Consider the following 20,085-nt stretch of genomic DNA (forward strand, 5'->3'; position numbering starts at 1 on the left):
AGGTCTCTGGCGGCGCTGATATGAGCCACCTCATCCTGGTTGCCCTCGAAAAGGTTATCATCACTCCCAAGTTTCCCACAAGTAGGAATATAATAGAACTCTTGTTTATTCCAGCTTTATCTTTTCAGTCACTTCATCTTGCAAGCATCTTTCTTCCTTCCAACACAATGGGGCTAGATAATAGCCCAAAGGACCATTGAAGAACACTTTTAGGGATCTTCTTCGCCTTACCAGCCTAACTGTGGGATGGGAGGAGAGGAAGGGAGGAGTTATTTAGAATAGATTGTTTATCACACAGTTGTCTAATTAATAGCTTAAAGATTCCAGAGGAGAGGAAGAAGACATACTCCAAGATGGAATATAGTGGGAGGCTGGGAATTTGAACGGAAAATCACCCCTGAAAAGATAAGACTGGGCAATCAGATGCTTTCCAGAGGTCCCACTGGACCCTTTTCCTGTTTTTCACATTTCAGGATGATTAATAGTTGTCCCAGCCCATATTTTAATCTTGGGCAAAGTTTGGTTCTGCAATTGCTAATACATGCAAAGTTGTGAAGTTGATTTAGTATTTCAATGAGATGCCCAGATTGTGGTTATGGTATTTACAGCACAGTAAAGTCTTTCAATCTTTCATGAGTCACTTTCCCTGGAGTAGTCACTATAACAATATGGTGGAGAATGGATTTAAGTAAATAATAACAGCTAAAGGCGACAAAAATTATTTTTAAAACTATAGAGGCAGGCAACTAGGTGACTCAGTGGATAGAGAGCCAGGACTAGAGATGGAGTGGGGGGAGGGAGGCCCTAGGTTCAATGTTGTAGAGATGGAGATGAGCTGGCAAGCCACATGGGCATGATAACAATCTGTGTCAAAATCTAGGAGTCATTGGCCCAGGTCACCTGGTGTCATGGAAAGAGATGGGGACACAGTCACAATTCGTCTATATTTTTTTTAATTAAAAAAAAATTTAAACCCTCATCTTCTGCCTTAGAACCAGTACTGTGTGTTGGTTCCAAGGGGAGAGTGGTCAGGCCGAACCAATGGGGATTTTAAGCACCTTGCCTATGAATATTCATTGAATCCTATTCATTCATTCTTCCACCCATGGTCAGCCACAGAATGTGACAGAAAGAGCATCTGATCTGAAATCAGACAAGTTGGATCTGAATAGTCACCCCTCTCTTTACTGCCTGTTCTGTGTGTTGGAGACCAGGCATATACTAATCTGGGTAATATTTTAGGGGTGCTCCAAAAGCCAACTCAAGATATTTCTTATGAGTGGCTTTTGAGCACCCCTAAAATATTATAAAGTATATATTATATATGCCTGGTCTCCTACAGTGCAGATCTGGGCAAGTCACTGACCACCCTGCTCAAACAAGACCCATCTCCTGCCTGAATGTTTTTACTGATTGACTGACTCTTTAGGCTTTAACTCCACTATCTATAAAATGGGATGGTTGGAATAAAACATAAAATAAATAAAATAAAATAAAATGAGATCGTCGGGCTACATTCTCCAAGGTCCCTTCCAGTTCTTGATTGACTAATCCTATACTCTACCTGATTAGAAAGACACTTTGCTAATTTAAGCACTAATAATAATAATAACTTCCTATCAGAGATATCCAACTCCTCACAAGCATGAACTCTCCAGTACAGTCCAAGCCAGATTAAAAAGTAATTGGGAAATGCTTAACAAATAAAAACAATAAAACATAAATAATGGTAATTTGTGGTTTTCTAAGTCAGTGTACAGCACTCCAAAGGCTTCCTGCTTGGACTATTCTTGGTTGAGAAATTAGACCAGGTTTCGAAAGGCAATAATGACTTTTCTCCAACAAAGAGTACTGGACAACTCATGGGAGCTGCTCGAAACCAGTTATTAATGATTTGTCTCACTGCGGATGAAAATGGGAAGAGACTGACTCACTCTTATCCTGAGAGGCACTCCTGTCCTGCCCCAAACCTATTAGAGTATTTAAAGCAGAGTCAGCCAAGGCTGACTGGAGCCCAGGATTCACAAAAATACCAGAATGAATGATGCTCTCCATCTGTGGGCTTAAATATTGCCATATTGATGACATTCTACCCTATTGATCAATCCATGGAGAAGAAACTTGTCATGCTAGTGTTAGACACTGAGCTCTAGTAGAGAGCTGCAAATGACAGAATGTCAGAGCTGGGAGGGAGCTTAGAACAGGGAATGTCAGAGCTGGGAGGGAGCTTAGAACAGGGAATGGCAAAACTGGGAGGAGAAGAACAGAGACTGTCAGAGATGGGAATGAACTTAGAACAGGGAATGTCAGAGCTGGGAGGGTCCTCAGACCAGGGGCAGTTAGAATAGAGAATGCTATAGTTGGTGGAATTGGGGAGATGGTGAAATTTTAGACCCTGAATGTCAGAATGACAGAGCATCAGAAATGTCTTCTCCAGCTTCTATACCCTGGCCTAGACTACTCCATCAGGCACACCTTCCTCATCTATGCTTGTCAAAATCCTTGTCCTAAAAGGTTTTCAACCCAGTCAAAATCTGCCTCTCCCCCCCTTATTGTATATCATTCTTCTTGTACTTTAGGGTCCATTATTGTTGTGGCTCCTCAACCCCCAGTTCTTCTCCTAATGTACAGGATTATTCTTGGATCTCTCTGTTGCCCTGCTGCCCTGCTTCATCTCACACTTGGTTGTATGTATTTCTGTTCATCCTTTAGGGCAGGATTTTACTTGCTTATATTCCAGTGCCTAGCACTCTACTTTGCATATAGAGGGTTTTAGAATCCATGCTTCTGCAATAGCTGAATTTAAGATCATCCAAGCCCTCCTTTTACAAGAGACAGACAGAGAGAAAGGGAGACAAAGAAACAGAGAAAGGAGGGAGGGATGGTGGGAGGGAGAGGAAGAGGGATAGAAAAGGAGGGGGAGAGAGGAGAGAGAGAGAGAGAGAGAGAGAGAGGAGTAGAGAGAGAGAGAGAGAAAGAGAGAGAGAGAGAGAGAGAGAGAAAGAGAGAGAGAGAGAGAGAGAGAGAGAGAGAGAGAGAGAGAGAGAGAGAGAGAGAGAGAGAGAGAGAGAGAAGGAGGAAGGAGGGAGAGCAAGGGAACTCCTCAATCATAGTAACAAGTTGATTGCAAAGCCAGATTTAGAATTCTGAGCTCTACCTTTGTTGTTTTTTTCTTCTAAGCTGTGTCTAAGGAAGTCAAGGGAAATAAAGATCAGAAATGGATATCCTGGTAAGTCCTGTTAAACAAATAAACAAACAAACAAACCTGGCCTTTTACTATAGTTTAGTATATTATAGTTTAGTAAGACCAGATTCTTACTTGAAAATTTTTTTTCTTCATCATTTCAATTCACCAGAAAAATGATCAGTTCTCCCCTGGGAGACCAAAGCAGACATTAAATCCCAGAATCATAGGGCTAGAATTGATCTCAGGAGCCAACTAATCTAACCTATGCTTGAACAAGAATCTTTTCTATAAGGTTCTGAATGGAGATGTCTTGGAATTTGTGTTTTATGTTTAAAATATTTAGAAAATTATATTTTGGGCAGCTGGATGGAACAGTGGAAAGATGGTCAGGCCTGGAGTCAGTAAGACTCTTCTTCCTGTGTTCAAACCTCACCTTAGATTACTATCTGTGAGACTGTGGGCCAGTCACTTCACCCTGTTTGTCTCAGTTTCCTCATCTGTCAAATGGGCCAGAGAAGGAAATGGCAAAGCATTCCAGTATCTTTGCAAAGAAAATCCCATATGGAGGTATGAAGAGTTAGAAACAACTGAAAATGACTGAACAACAAGAAATTATATTTCAATATAATTTACTTCCTTTCTTGTCCTATGTATTTAATTGTAGGCATTTAAGAGAAAGGAACCATAAGCTTCAAAAGACTACCAAGGGACTTCTGATGACAGGGAGCTCATCACCTACTGAAGCAATCCAATACATCTCATCTTTGGAGAGCTCTGCTAGTCAGATTTTTCCTGATATTGAGCCAAAATCTGCTTCTCTGCAGTTTTCACCCACAGGATAAATTTCTCTAGTTCCTTTAATTGTCTTTTTATATGGCATGGTCTCCAGTCCCCTTACCACCCTAGTCATCTTCCTCTGGTCACACTTCCATTGATTGACTTGACTCTAGATAGCTTGGCTCTTTTATCTGCCTTAGGTTGAGAATATCCTGGGACTTTTTGATCAATGGCTGAAGCTGCAGTCAACATAAGAAGAATTGGTCCTGGGGCATTTAGAGGCAGGTTCTTCTGTTCTCCAGTGGAGCTAGCCAAAAAGCTTTTCTTCCTTCAGGTCCTGGTCACTTCCCAATTCATTGGTACCTGCACCCAGGGGAAGACTCTTTCATGAAAACTAGTCCATTCTACAAAGATTTCATTTTGTAGAAAATCCTTACCTTCTCTCTTAGAATCAATACTATGTGTTGATTCCAAAGCAGAAGAGAATTAAAGGTAAAGCAAAGGGGGTTAAGTGACTTACCCAGGGTCACACAGCTGGGAAGTATCTGAGGCCAGACTTGAATTCTGGAGCTCTCATCCACTGAGCTACCCAACTGCCTCCCAAGATCTCAGATTATTTTTGCAGTCATTTTCCTAGTACAAGTCTACAACCGCTCCCCAGATCAGTCCCAACCTTTTGCTATTTATAGTTAATTGGACATTCAATAACAGGATATTGAATCTGAGCATAGAGGCCAGACAGCAGAAGGAGCTTTCTATTGAGCTGAGAAGGTGACTAATGCACAAGTCAAGCTTCCAGCTTTCAATTCCCCCAGGATCTAGAAACATCAGATCACAGAGACTTAGAGGCAGAAGAACCCTCCAAGGACATCAAGTTCAAGCCTCTCATTTTACATTTGAGGAAAATGAGGCCCAGGGAAGTGAAATGAAGCCTTTACTTTGTCTATTTACTGAAAAGATAGCATCAGAATGATGCAAGTAGTCCCCTCCCTCTCACACCTGGGGCATGCTTTCCCCTATCCCACTTCAGACCCTTGGGAAAGTGGGCTCAAACTTGAAGTATATGCTTTGACCAAGTTCTGTCAGTTAGTGGGTCATAACTATTTAATAATTATTAATTTAACAAATAATTAATATTCATTAAGTACCTATTTCCCTGGGCACTGGGGATACAAAGAAAGGTAAGAGATAATCCTTCTCTCAAGGACTTCACAGTTTAATGAGATAGACAACATGCCAATAAGCTTTAAACAGAATCAAGTAGAGACAACCAAAAGAGGGAAGATACTAGAATTAAGGCCAGTCAAGTGATTGAAAAAAGTCATACACTGAAAAAAAGGGTTAGATATTGGATTAGGGGCAAGTCAGGACTCAAACCCAGGGCAGCTCCAAATACCAGGCTTTCCCCATAATTAAAAATAAAAAAATCCTAACTTTCATCTTATAATATGTATTGGTTCCAAGGCAGAATAGTAAAGAGCTAAGCAATGGGTTAAGTGATGTATGCAGGGTCACATAGCGAGGAAATGTCTAAAAGGTCATATTTGAACCCAGGACCTCCTACCTTTCAGCCTGGCTCACAACCTACTGAGCTACCTAGCTGCTTCCTGCCAATTTTAAACCCTTACCTTCTGCCTTAGAATCAATACTATGTATTGGTTCCAAGGCAGAAGAGCAGTAAGAAGAGCTAGGCAATGGGGGTTAAGTGACTTGCCCAGAGTCACCCACCCAGCTATGAAGTATCTGAGGTCAGATTTGAATCCAGATCTTCTTTCTAGACTTGGCTTTCAATTCACTGAGGCACCTAGCTGCCCCTTCCCAGCATTCTTAAATCCTAATTCAATAGGATGGAGGGGCTTATCCACAATCATCCAGTTAGGGGTATAAGAATTTAGCACTAGACTTTTCTTTTTCTTGGTATCCAAAGATCAGTCTTGGATTTTAAAGAGAGAGTTTCATATTGAGTTTGAAATTGCCCACTCTGATTGAATTAAGTTGCAATTCAACCCTACTCTTTGAGTGAATTAAGAAGAAAGCCTGGTGCTTATCTGTCAACAAATTCTTTAAGATAGTGGAGACTTGTGCTGAGCACACTGGAGGGATACCAGAGGCCTCATGGCTCCCTGGTGTTCAGAAGACACTTACTTGTCTCTTGTCCCTCATGATTTCTGGTATCCAGGAGACCCACTTCTCATCTAGACTGAGGTTGGAGTCCAAATTAGAGAGGCTCAGAAAAGTGACATCACAAGGAATATAAAATTGGAATGGGGAAAGGAAGTAGGGCTCTCTTGCCTCAGAACCATGGAGAGGGGAGGGGGCTACATTGAGTAAGAAACTGGTATGTGGATCAAAGGATATGAATAGGCAGTTTTCAGAGGAAGAGATTAGAACTACCCATAATCATGTGGAAAAATGCTCCAGATCACTATTGATTAGAGAAACGCAAATTAAAATAACTCTGAGATACTACCTCACATCTACCAGCTTGGATACCCAAAAAGGGAAACAATAAATATTGGAGGATATGTGGGAAAATTGGGACGTAACATATTGTCGGTGGAACTGGGAACAGACAATCATTCTGGAGAGCAATATGGAACTAGACTGAAAGGGCCACAGAACTATATCTACCCTTTGACTCAGCAATACCACTACTGGGTCTACATCCCAAAGAGATCAGAGACAAGAGAAAAGGAGACCTACCGTACCCAAATATTTTAGCAGCTCTTTTTGTAGTGGCAAAGAATTGGAAACTGAGATTACTTTGGGGAATGGATGAACGAGTTGTGGCATACAGTTGTAATGGAATACTAGAAGTTCAGAAAAACCTGGAAAGACTTCTATGAACTGATGCAAAGTGTAGTGAGCTGAACCAGAACAGTGTATATACAGTGGCAGAAATATTATACAATGATCAACTGTAAAGGACCAAACTATGAAGTTTCCAAGATATCCACAAGGGACTCATGATGAAAAATGCTGTGCTATCCACAGCCAAAGAAAGAAATACTGGAGTCTAATTACACATCAGAGCATGCCATCTTCCACTTTATTTCCTTTGTGAGTTTTTTATTGTATATGTGATGTGTGTTTTCTGTCATGGCATAAGCAATATGGAAATACATATTGCATGAAAGTGCTGGCATAACTTTGATCAGACTACTACCTTGGATGGGGGAGAACAGAGGGAGGGAGAAAATCTGAATTGTAAAATGTCAGAAAACAATTATCAAAAATTATTTCTTGTAATTGAAAAAAAACATTAAAAAAAAGTAATTACGATCCTTGAAAGAAAAAAAAAGAAACTAGCATGTGCCAGGCACTGTGCCCAGTCTTGGACTCCCACTCTACTATTTTTTCCACTGAAAGGGTGATGCTGAATAAGAATGGTACCTGGGTGGCTATAAATAAATACGGATCAGATGAGAGCTGTAAAATGCATTTAAAATACTTGGAAATCCTAGAAAGGGGATTTTCCCAGAAAAATTCCTCCATGTTGGCGGCAAAGAAAATAAAGAAGACCTAATCCTGCAAATAATAGATATGGAAAGTTCCCCAAGTGTGCCACACCTTTAGAGAAGCATCCTGGGCTGCTACCCAAGTTAACTCTGATAGAAGCTTGAGAATCTGCTCCATTGATTGTCTGGAAGGAGAAGAGAATTCATAATGGGTAATGGCCATTTTAATCAGGACTGTGAGTTATTCTTATCCTTCTGTTGTGAATATTAAAGTATAAATGAAGAGAGAGAAGTTGGTTTCTTCATTTCTTTCCATTTGCCCTTCCTCTCAGGTGACATTTCCTCTAAGTTTTCTAGGGAAGGGAAATGCTACCTTCCACCACACAAAAGCTTTCCTGACTACCATCCATTCCCAGTTATTAGGGCTTCCTCCTGACTTCATACAATTCAACCTGCATTTTTAATGAGCTACTAGGTGCCAACCAGAGGCCTTTGTCAAGGCAAAGAGAGCTTATTTTGTGATGCACTGGGTTCCAGTGGTGCTTCTGCCTCATATTAGCTTCTTGATGGAGGCAAGTCTCTTCACCACTCAATGCCCCAGGCAACTTCTGACTGTAAGTTGCAGAGCAAGTGCTGACCTGCCTTGGTAGAGAGGAAGTTCCTCACCTGGAACTCCTCATAGCTGTAAAATCCCTCAAAAAGAATGCGCCAGGCACTGTGCTCTGTTTTGGGAAAACTAAAGGCATAATTACCTTGCTTAACATTTTCCTGTTACACATATTGAAGAGATAGATGGGAGCTCAGTGTATAGAGCTCTGGGTCTGGGGTCAGGAAGATCTAAGTTCAAATCCACCCTGGGCAAGTCACTGAACCTTTTTCTTCTTCAATTTCCCTAGCTGTAAAATATAGATAATAACACTCTGAGTCTTGTGAGGATTGAATGGGATGATATTTGTAAAGTGCTTAGAAATCTCTTCCGTTCCCTAGGTATGCCTGTTGTGCTCCCCACCAAGTAGAATGAGGGCAGGGACTTTTTAAGTTTTCTCTTTTTCTCCCCGGAACCTAGGACAGCACCTGGCACACAGTAGATGCTTAATAAATATTTGTCTGATGGAATTGAAGCGAGGAATTACCTAGCAGTATTATGAAGGACTCTGAATAGGAATATGGAATAACAAGATGCCAGAACCAAGAAACCTCAAAGGCCCATCTAATCCAATTTTACAATTTTAATGTAATCTCATTTTACAGATATAGAAAACAAGGCTCAAATAGCTGAAACAATTTAGAATCATAGGTCTAGAGCTGGAAAGGACTTCAAGGGACCATTCAGCCTAGTTTCTCATTTTACAGATGAAGAAATGGAGGCCGAAGGAGATAAATGACTTGTCCAAGGTCACATTGGTGGGATAGAAAACCAGGTCTCTAGGCATGAGGAATTTGCCATATTTTACCAGTGAAGAAGAACTGAGAAGAGAATAGATATTAAAAGATGTACAAGACTCAGAGATGTTGCTCTGAGAGAGGAATAACCAGTGGATAGTCAGGGTATGCCACTGGCAGAAAACTGAAGTTTCTGAGCAACACTTTGCAAAGTGTGGTCCACAGACCCTTCAGTTGCTAAGATAGCAAATCTCCACAGATATAACCATGTTGTTTAAAAAGCTCTTTATCATCTTTCACATTTTTAAGAATTTAAAGGAGTGCTGAGACTGAAAACTTTGAGTAGGGCTCTCGAAGAGACTGGACCTCTGAAAATGAGGTGTGTCCCCTCGAGGAATTTCAGGGTGCCACGGTCCATTCTATGGGATTAGAGGGAATGGCCATGCTGGATTCTGCCTCTTGGGGGAGCTTATCCATGTGGAGGAGACAGAGGCAAAGATCATATCTCAGTACACCTTCACCCCATACTCTATACCACAGCCTGGTGTGTTCCAGAGTTGTAGGGTTCAAAACTGGCAGCCATCTTAAGGATCAACTATGTTGTTTTTTAGTGGTTTTCAGTATGATCCTATTTGTGCAAAGATACTGGGATGCTTGGCCATTTCCTTACCCAGTTCATTTGACAGATGAGGAAACTGAGACAAGTAAACTTGCCCTGGGTGCCACATTTGGTAAGTACCTGAGGAGGCTGCATGGATTTGAACTCAGGTCTTCCATACTCTACCACCGAGCTTAGTCCCCTCATTTTACAGAGGAAAATGGAACTGATTTGTTCAAGGTCATGTAGGTACAGAGCAAAGATTCCGGAATCTCCTTGTTTAAAGGCTTTTCGACAGGCCACAAAATAGGTGCTAAATGATTGTTGAATGAATTGGAGCTAGTTGGCACGGTTTCAGTGTAGGGCGCAGATGTTTTGAGGCCTGATTAAGTCAAGCCTCCAGTTTCCTCCCCCCCCCCCCCCAAGGGTTGTGTCCCTTCCCCCCACCCCTGTATATTTTAAGCTCTGGGGTTTGGGGGAGTGGGGGGGGGCGAGGAAGGGAGGAGCTGACGTCACCCACTGCCCAGTTTCTTACTTGCTGCGGGCACGCACCCTTCTTTAACCCCCGGCTGTCCCCGAGCGCCCCGCCAAGGCTGCTGAGTGGCACAGAGGTGACTTGGCCCTGGGGGCCTTCCCTTAGCGATCGGACGCTCTCTGCTTCTCCTCCTCCTCCTCCTCCCACCCGGGTTAGCAGAACCCTGGAGGGATAGGCGCAGGCACGCACGCGCGGGCACACCAGCCCCGGCCCCGCTACGGTCGCGCGCGGCGCGCGCTCCTTCCCCGGCTCGGCTCGCCGGCAGGCCGGTGTGTGAGTGTGTGTGAGTGTGCGCGCGCTGCGCAGCTGGGCGCAGCGCTCGGGGCCGGGCTGGGCCGGGCCGGGCTGGGGGCAGCGAGGATGGAAGGCGGTGCGTACGGAGCTGGCAAGGCTGGGGGCGCCTTCGACCTCCAGACCTTCATCCGGCAGCCCCACACCGTGCTGCGCCTGGTGTCCTGGGTAAGGCCGGGGAGCCCGGGGCCAGGGGTTGGGCGGGGCTGGCACGCGGCAAATGTGCCAGGGGTGCTGGTGGTGCTGGCGGTGGCTGGGGGCTTGGGCTGCGCCCGCATGTCAGCCAGGAGTGCGGACAGTGGATGCGCTGAGTTGGAGGGGGCCTCCAGGGGTTCCGGAGCTGGTGGTCCTTAGCCCGGAGGCGCGAGGGGTGGGGAATGGGGCTTCGCTCGCCTGTGCTCTGCCCACCCCCACCCCTTCCCATTTCCCGGGCCTGGGGGTCTGGGGCCCGGAGCGTGCGGCCAAGGCTGCGCCGAGGCGGAGGCTGGGACGGAGGCAGACCAGGGGCCACCTCTCCACCTTGACCTCCAAGATCAGAGTCCCCCGGAGCCTGGGGCTCGGGCGGAGTCTTCGCTTTCCCCAGCGGTGGCGATGCTGGTAGCTGGGAGTAAACAACTTCAGGCTGGCACTGCGAAGGGTCTGGCTCCTGTAAGGAGGGAAGAGGAGTACGAAGTGCAGGGGCCGCGGCTAACTGAGGAGGGACCAAAGGGGGAGATTTGGGGGAAGACGAGGACCCCCAGTGGCTGGAGCGATTGGGGAGGGGGTGTCCCCCTCCCAGTGCTAATGCCGGAGTATCCCGGGGCTGGTAGAAGCGAGCTCTGAGTGAGGATGTGTTTGTACCCGGAGGTCACCGGGATTAAGGGAACGGGAGCGCCCTGCAGGTGCACCGAGAGACTGAGGTCTGAGCCTAGAGCGGGACCAAGAGGGCACCAGCTTGGCAGGAGGGAGAGCCCAGCTCGGGAGGAGGAGTACCAGACGGCTCCCGTCCTTGCACTCTCCCCCTCCGCCTCCCAGCTGGGTCTTCTGAAGAGGGGGCGGAGTGGAGTGGGTTGGATCCGTTGGCCTGTTGCTGGGACAGCTGACCCCCTAAGGGCTTCTTGGACCTAGAAGGGCCTCATTCCGGGTGAGAGGACAGCTAGAAACCCGGGGCTCTAGTCAGGCTGAAGCAGAACACTTTGAGCCTACCTGCGGGCTTGGGTGGGGAGAAAGGTCTTGGGACTTAGGCTAGGCTGGGTTAAGCCCAGCTGGCTTGACCGCATTGCTGAACTGAGCTGTTCTGGGCCCATCTTACAGCCCGGAAGCATCAGCAGCCTTACTGGGGAGGGGGAGGGGACTCTGGCCCCCTCCGGCCCCTTCCTCACTCCCAGGACCCCAACCTATGGCTGGGAGGAGATATCTGGGCTCACTGACCAAGGGCAGGATTGGCACATACACTCAGCAGAGTATTATGCCCCATTCTCCCTGTGCCAGGCCCTGGAAAGGGGGGTGGCAGGAAGAAGAGGACAGGGATGGGTCCCCGGTGACCTTTTTGATGCTTTTTGTTGGGTTTGGAGTTTGCCCTGTGCCAGTCCCTGGTTTGCTGCAGACAGTGAAGGAAGGCTCAACTGTGTCTTTGGCTGCTGAAGAGGGAGCGCGTTCCCCTTTCCCCCTTCCTCTTGGAGGCATTAAAACCTCGTCTTTGTGGCAGTGAAGTGATGCTGTCTTTTCTCCAGGCTCTGTACAGTAGACCAGCTCATCCTAGCCCAGGATGTTCTTCCTTCCTGGAGGCAGAATTCTGCAGTGGGACCTGCTGGGTCTGAGAAGGTGGGGGAATGGAGACCAGGGACCAGTGAGGCTTCCTGGGTCCCCTTAGCAAGTTAGGGGCTAAATCCCCTGGAGGGAACAAAGGGCCAGCTGGCCAAAATCTAGAGGCGGCCTGGGGAGCCGGCCCCTTGCCTCCCCAAGATTCTGAGTCCCCAAAGGTCAATCAGTGTGGCTCCCTCCCTCATTTTAAAGATGGGAAAATAAGATCCTGCCCGGTTAAAGGAGAAGCTGTGTTGGAGAGAGGAGATCGAAACTCTGGGTTTCTGTGGATGTAACTGATCTGGGCAATCTCTGTTCATTTAGGGACACATTCTTCATCCAACATGGATTAAGCATCTCCTGTGTTAGAGGGCCTATGCAAGATGCTTCGGGTCACATGACCAAAAAGAGCCAGTCCCTGCCTTTATTAAAAGCTAGTAGATCATATTAGTCATGGCCACAAATAACCAAGATAGAAAGCAGACAGTGGCAAGCCCAATTGGATCTAAAAATGTCACGGGGAAAGAAAGGACATCGATACAAATGAAAGTTCTGGGTCTGTTTTGGCTTTGGAGGCAGGAGCTCAGGCTTGGAATCCCACCTCCAATACTCTGAGTGACCTTGGACACTGGGGACAGAAAGGGAGCCCTGGGCTCCTGTCACTGGAGCAAGGGACTTCCTCCGGAGATTTGCATTCTATCCATTCATCAATCCATACCCAATACATTTTTCTTTTTTTTTTTTAAACCCTCACCTTCCACCTTAGAATCAATACTGTGTATTGGTCCCAAGGCAGAAGAGTGGTAAGGGCTAGGCCATGGGGGTCAAGTGACTTGCCCAGGGTCACACCACTAGGAAGTGTCTGAGGTCAGATTTGAACCCAGAACCTCCTGTCTCTAGGCCTGGCTCTCAATCCACCCAGCTGCCCCCTACCCAAGAATTTATTAAGCACTCATTCTATGCTCAAGACAATAAGGAAAAAGTATATGAGCCTTAGTTCAATCTGTTGGTCAGCTAGCCCACTCTATAGCAGACACCTGCTCAGTGATAATTCACAAATCACCACCAAGTGGGTATTACCCCCACTTTGTAGATGAGGATAAATGGGGCTCAGAGAGGGGTAAGTAACCTGCCAAGGGGGTAATTGTTAGTTACCATCCTTGACTCAGAAGGGACCAAAGGCCATTGAGTCAAACCTCCTGTTTTACATATGAGGAAACTGAGGCCCAAGGAGGGTTTTTTTTTAGTAATTAGCCAGGGGCATACAGGACTTGAATCCAGATCCCCTCGTTCTACCTCTCCAAAAACTGTAAGATGGCACAACATGATAGATAGTAAGAGGGGTGGAAAATGAGTTCAGAGAGAGGAGGGCTACTCAGAGTTGGCATGTGGCCCCAGCCTCAGCACAGGGGGAGGTGGGGGAGGGAGCACTTGGGGTGAAGGAACATCCCAAAGGTCACTGCCTTGGCCCGATGTGCGCCATCTTGTTTCTTTGCTTGCTAAGATGTGGAACCAGGGAGGAGACAGGGCTATTGATCGTGGGGGCAGGGGCCCAGCTTTCCATCTGGAAGGCTCCAGCCCCTCGTCTTGCCTGCTTTGCCCAAGGTTGCACAGGTGGTAAGGGCAGGCAGGGCCTCTCTTGGAACCCTCAGCTTCCCAATCCAGCGTTCTGGCCACTTGCCCAGGGCAAGGACAGCAGGACTGTACTTGTCTCCAAGCTGCCAGCCTCTGATGCAGCATCCACTCTATAAATAATGGAAGAAAGTGTTAGTCAGACAATGCTGCTCCTGCTTCCCTGTTTCCATTTTGGCTGCCAGACGATACTTCCAGGGATGAAGGCCTGTTCAGGTAGGGAGAAGAGGCAGGAACTTGGGAGAGCTTGGGGGTTTCCTTTTGTCTTAGAGAGCCACTGCGGCACGTGGAGGGGCAGCTCTTCAGACCACAAGCCTTCCTAGTAGTCCTTTCCCAAGAAATCACCCCATCCCCCCCAAATTGTTCTAAGCCCCAGTTTTTCAGAGGAAGAGATTATTCATCCAAGTTCATTCAGTACATTAAACAAATATTTGTAGAGTGCCCGAAATGTGAGTCTGACCCTGCTCAAGAAGCTGGAGTAGCTCCCTATTGCCTCTAGGATGAAATACAAATTCCTCTTAGTTATTTAAAACCATTAACATTATCAGGCTTGAGGCCTCACTGTCCAGATTAGTTTCAAGTTACTCCCCCTCATTTACTTTACATTCTAGTCAGACTGGCCTCCTTGCTTTTCTCTTCCTCCTCTAGGCCTTTGCCGGAGCTACCCCCCCAGCCTGAAATGCTCTTCCTCCTCACTGTCACCTCGTAGAATCTCCCAGCTTCCTTCTAGTCTCAATGCAAGTGCTCTCTCCCACTGGAGGTTTCTCCCAATGCTTCCCTTCCTGACTTAGTGCTGGGTCACCCTACCTGAAGTTACCTTGTAATTTAACAATCCACAAGTATTTACTAAGAGCCTGTGAAGACAGCTAGGTGGTTCAGTAGGGAGCCAGCTCTGGAGTCGGGAGGACTAGGACTTGGATTCAAATCTGGACAGATACTTCTTAGCTGTGTGATCCTGAGCAAGTCACTTAATCCTGATTGCCCAACCTTTGCCAATCTTCTGGCTTAGAATCGATACTAACTCAGATGGTAAGGGTTAAAAAAAAAAAGAGCCTATGGGTGTGCCAAGTGCTGTGGATACAGAGCAAAAGTTCTCTGATGGGTCTCATGAAGAGGAAGAGAGAGCCAGAGACGAAGAAGAAGAGAGAGAGAGAGAGAGAGAGAGAGAGAGAGAGAGAGAGAGAGAGAGAGAGAGAGAGAGAGAGAGAGAGAGAGAGAGAGAGAGAGGAGAGGGAGGGAGGGGGGAGAGAGGAGGGAAAGGGGAAGAGGAAGAGAGACAGAGAGAGGAGAGGAAGAGGGTGAGGGAGAAGAGAGAGAAGGAGAGGGGGAGGGGAAGAAAGAGAAAGAGGGAGAGAGGGAAAGGATAGGAAGAGAGTGAGGGAGAGAGAGAAGGAGAGGAAGAGAGAGGGAAGGAGAGAGAGAGGAGAGGAAGAGAGAGGTTGAGGGAGAAGAGAGGAGAGGGGGAGAAGTAGAAAGAGGGAGAGGAAGAGGGAGAGGAGAGGAAGAGAGACAGAGAAGGAGAGGAAGAGACAGGGAAGGAGAGGAAGAGGGTGAGGGAGAGAGAAGGAGAGAGACAGAGAGATAAAGATGGAGAGACAGAGGTTTTCTCTTCTGCAAAGCAAGAGCTTGGAGGAGCCAATTTCCCCTGTCTGTCTAAGCTCTGAAGGGCTGTCAAGTGGAAGAGGGATTAGCCTCATTCTGTTTGACCCCATTGGGCAGAAGTAGGGTAGGAGCACTGGGGGAGGGGTGGGGTGGTAGAGAGGCAGATTTCGGCTTGACTTCCTAACATTGCTTTGAAAAAAGAAAGTGAGCTGCTGTGGGAGATTGGAGAGTCTCTTTCCCAGCAGGCTTTCAAGCCCAGCTTAGACCACTTGTTAGGAGTGAGGCTGAGGGAGATTCCTGATCAGATAGAGACTGGCCTGAGTGATCCCTGAAGAACCTTCTAGCTCTGGGCTTTGCTGGTCTTTCTTTGGCCACCAACCTTCCTGGCCTTGGTGGGAGGGGGACTCTTTGGAGAGATGCTCCAGGTTTGGGGAGCCCACGCTCTTGAGCTGGTTTCCACTGACAGGGGATCTCATCTGTCCGCCAACTAAAGCAATCCCTTGCAGAAGAGGTCTTGTACTTTCTTGAATGCCTGTCTCCTTGGATTTGTACCCTATGTGGTCTTGACCAGACCAGCCCCAGAAGGGCCAAGGTCTGATGGATGGTGCTGTGTGACCCTGGGTAAGTCACTTACCCCTATTATCTAGCCTTACTGCTCTTCTCCCTTGGAAGCCATACCCAGTATTGATTCTAAGACAGAAGATGAGTCTGTTTGCTTTTTTAAACGGAGGATGGATTGAAGAGGGAAGGAACTTGAAGCAAAGGCTGGATGTTTGTTCTCCAGGTCCCTGCTACTGTTCAATGTACATGGCATCCTACAACTGGAGGAGGTGATTCAGGAGCTAATCCAGCCCCCCCCTTTTAAGCCCTTACCTTTTCTCCTACTAACTCTAAAACAGAAAGGGAAGGACCAGGTAAATAGAGTTAGGTGACTTGCCCAGGGACACAGCCAGATTTGAACCCAGGTTCTCCTGACTCCAGACTTGATTCTCTATCCACTGTCACCTAGTGGTCCCCAGGCCCCTCAGAAGGGGAAACTGAGGAGGAGCCCTTTCACATAATAAGTGCTCTTCCCTTGCCCCCTCTAGTTTGGGGTGACCAGTTCAGCCCGTTTAAGAACAAAGCAGGAAGAATGCCCCTCTTCCCTGGTGTAATTATCTGGGACATTGTGGCATATGGCAAAGACCATGAGACGTGGAGTTACAGCATCACAAACCTGACACTGGAGAGGACCCCAGCAGCCAGCTAGCCCAATAGCCTCATTTTACAGATGATGCCAAACGCGTTCCAGCTGGCCAACTCACTTCAGCCTCAGGTTCCTCCTCTGAAAAATGGGGACAGTAAAAGTCCTGCAAGATCCTAGAAGGCTATAGAGATGCTAGCTATTTTTTAATCCCTTACCTCCTGTCTTAGAATCCATGCTGTGTATTGGTTAGAAGGCTAAAGAGCAGCAATGGGGGTCTAGGGACTTGCCCAGGGCCACCCAGCTAGGAAGTGTCTGAGGCCACATTTGAACCCAGGACTTCCTGTCTCTGGGTCTGACTCTGCATCCATTGAGCCACACAGCTGCCCCCCTCTAGCTATTATTATTACAAAGGAGGACCCTGAGCTTAAGGTGAGGAAAGAGAGTTTAAATCATACAGGTAATGAATGTCCAAGCTGGGATTTGAACCCTCCAAATCCAAGACAGTCTCTCTATGATGCTTCCTAAGACTGGAAATCTTGCCTCTGGTACTTGGCCACTTATGAGACCTTGGGTAAAGGGTCCTTCCTCCCTGAGCCTTGGTGTTCTCACCTGTAATATGGGGATAATATCAAGTCCACGAGATTGCTATGAGGGTCAGATGAGATAATAGGTATAAAGTACTTCCTAAACCTTGGGGTCATTCACAGAATGGATTATCCTCATTATCAGTATCATTAAACTGTCCCAAAAGATGCAGACCTTTCCCCTGCCCCTTCCAGCTCATCAGGGAAGGGTTTCTCTCTAGCAGCCCCGTCCAGACGTGCTCTTGGACATTCCAGAAAACCGGATCTCTGGGTCACTGCAGGAGTCTCTTCTTTTGGGGGGTTTGGGGGGCTGGCTGGAGGCGAGTCTGAGCCCAGGCCTAGAAGGGAGAGAATAGCTCTGGAAACACTCAGATGCCCAGACAGGACTTTTTTCCTTCCCAGACAGGAAGCAGGAAGTTGCAAGGAGTCTATCTCTAGGGGTTTATCACGTGGTCCCCAGCAGGCCCCCATGGGCCCCTGAGTGTTGGCTCTACTGAGGGTTGGCTCAAAAAGCTTTGTCTCACATGACCCACAGGAGCCTGGTACCCAGGCTGGGCCTGGGGGTGGGGAAGCCTAGTTTGGGGGCCCAGCTGGAGAGGAATCATGAGATTTTAGGCTGGCTTTCTCTCTCTCTCTCTCTCTCTCTCTCTCTCTCTCTCTCTCTCTCTCTCTTTCTCCCTCCCGCCCTTTCTCTCTCTCTCTCTCTCTCTCTCTCTCTCTCTCTCTTTCTTTCTTTCTTTCTTTCTTTCTTTCTTTCTTTCTTTCTTTCTTTCTTTCTTTCTTTCTTTCTTTCTTTCTTTCTTCCTTCCTTCCTTCCTCCCTTCCTTCCTTCCTGCCTTCCTTCCTTCCTTTCTTTCTTTCTTTCTTTCTTCCTTCCTGCCTGCCTTCCTGCCTTCCTGCCTTCCTCTCTTTCCTTCCTTTTTTTAACCCCTTACCTTCCATCTTAGAATCAATATTGTATATTGTTTGCAAGACAGAAGGGCAATAAAGGCTAGGTAATGGGATTTAAGCAACTTTCCCAGGTTCACACATCAAGGCACTGTCTGAGGCCAGATTTGAACCCAGGACCTCCCATTTCTGGGCCTGGCTCTCTCCATTCACTGATCCACCAAGCTGCCCCCTACCAGAGACCTTTAAAAGAATCTAGTCAAACCCTCTACTAGTTATGGGAGGCCCAGAAGGCACTCAGAATCAGATTGAAAGCTGAAAAGGGGCCTTAGAAATCCGGGGTCCTCCTCCTTCAACCCAGGGTCTCCAGATCCCTGTAGATAGAGTGCAGTCTTGGATGGATAAAGGTGACATCATTACTGTCTAAGTGAAATTGAGCATTTCCTTTGCTTATTTAACATGTTTATTTATTATTTAATTAACATATTTAACAATGTTGTGAGGAGTCAGTCCATCAGATTCATCACCAGCCTGTTTACCAGAGGGATCCAGAATATAAACAAGGCAGAGAACCAACCCTCTCATTTAACAAATGGGAAAACTGAGGCCCAAAGCATGGGATTGGGTCTAACTGTACCCCTCTCTCCACCATCCCTGCCCTTCACACTCACTCTGCTTGGCCCCAAAGCCCAGAGCCAGGTCCAGTGGGGGAAATGGATTATTTTTTTATTTTTTATTTTAAATAGTAACCCTTTCCCCATGGTTCCCTGTCTCCTGTAGTCTCCCTCCTGGGAGAAATTTAGTGTAAAATTCAATAAAATGAAAGCAACTTACATTGGAAGGTTTCCAAAACCTTTATGCTCACAGCAGTTCTATAGATTAGGTAGAGTGGCAGCTAAGTGGCTCCGTGGATGGAGAGTCAGGCCTGGGGGAGGTCCCGGGTTCTAATCTAGCCTCAGACACTTCCTGGCTATGGGACTGTGGGCAAGTCATTTAACCCCAATTGCCAAGCCCTTGCCCTTCTGCCTTAGAGTTGTTACTAAGATAGAAAGTAAGGGTTTAAAAATAAATAAATAAAATTGAGCAAGTATTACTGTTACTATTTTCAGATAAAGAAACTGAGGCACAGGGCAATTAAGCAACGTGCCTGGGGTCATTCACAAAGTGTTAGAGCTGAGCACTAAATGCCTGCTTTTTCCTGCCCAGGCCTGGGTCTGTGCCACTAAACTTAACCAAAATCGTGCTAAATGGGGGAAGCTTTTGGTGACCATGTTCATAGATTATAGACCAAGACCCTGAAAAGGCCTTTGAGGTCATGGAATCATACACAGTGCCCCCCTCTTTTACCCAGGGGGAACCAAGGTCCAGAGAATAGAGTGACTTGTCCAAGATCGTACAGGTAATAAGAGGCAGTGTTAGAATTTGAATTCAGGTCTCCTGACCCCAAATCTAGCACTCTTCAATGTCTAATCAGATCACCAAGGCCTACAACTAGAAAAGACCATTTCATCCACTTCCTTTATTTTACAGAGCAGGTGACTGAGGCCAAGATTACACATTAATAAGGAACAGAGGGGACAGCTGGGTAGCTCAGTGGATTGAGAGCCAGGCCTAGAGATGGGAGGTCCTGGGTTCAAATTTGACCTCTGACACTTCTCAGCTGTGTGACCCTGGGCAAGTCACTTGACCCCCATTGCCTAGCCCTTACCACTCTTCTACCTTGGAGCCAATACTATGTATTGGCTCCAAGACAGAAGGTAAGGGTTTAAAAAAATTAATAAGGAACAGAATTTGGGTTCAAATTATGGTCCTCGCACTTCAAAGTCAATTCTCTTCTCCTTCTAGTGGTAGTAGTGTTGGAGGTAGAGAAAGGAACAAGCATTTATTAAATACCTACTATGTGCTAGACACTGGGCTAAGTCCTTTACATACAATAACCCTTCGAGGTATATAGCTATGATTATTCCCATTTTATAGATGAAGAAACTGAGGCAGATGGTGGTTAAGTGACTTGCCCAAAGTCATACAGCTAGGTAGATACTATATTGTTTACATTTTATAGATAAAGAAACTAAGGCAGACAGAGGTTAAGCAATGAACCCAAAGTCACATAACTAGTAGATTCTATTATTATCCTTATTTACAGATGAAGAAACTGAGGCAGAGGTTAAGTGACTAGCCC

General features: G+C 46.5%; 2 protein-coding genes across 7 annotated transcripts in view; one reads left to right on the forward strand and one right to left on the reverse strand.

The window, feature by feature from the left end:
* The window catches only part of RPL3 (ribosomal protein L3), a 46,425-nt gene extending 36,263 nt beyond the window's left edge, over window positions 1-10,162 (reverse strand). The window contains exon 1 of the mRNA XM_007503185.2: window positions 9,943-10,162. The gene's annotated coding sequence lies outside the window, so the exon portion shown is untranslated. The remainder of the gene's footprint in view (window positions 1-9,942) is intronic.
* The window catches only part of LOC100012432 (TGF-beta-activated kinase 1 and MAP3K7-binding protein 1), a 65,874-nt gene continuing 55,192 nt past the window's right edge, over window positions 9,404-20,085 (forward strand). For 5 of the 6 annotated variants that reach the window (XM_056798958.1, XM_056798959.1, XM_056798961.1 and 2 more), the window contains exon 1: window positions 10,263-10,397. In XM_056798958.1, the coding sequence (XP_056654936.1) occupies window positions 10,299-10,397 (99 nt within the window). In that variant the 5' untranslated portion in view covers window positions 10,263-10,298. Of the gene's footprint in view, window positions 9,537-10,262; window positions 10,398-20,085 lie in introns of those variants that run through there. The other variant, XM_056798960.1, reaches the window with a different exon arrangement.

The sequence above is a fragment of the Monodelphis domestica genome, chromosome 5 (genome assembly GCF_027887165.1).
Source record: "Monodelphis domestica isolate mMonDom1 chromosome 5, mMonDom1.pri, whole genome shotgun sequence".
NCBI classification, from domain to species: domain Eukaryota; kingdom Metazoa; phylum Chordata; class Mammalia; order Didelphimorphia; family Didelphidae; genus Monodelphis; species Monodelphis domestica.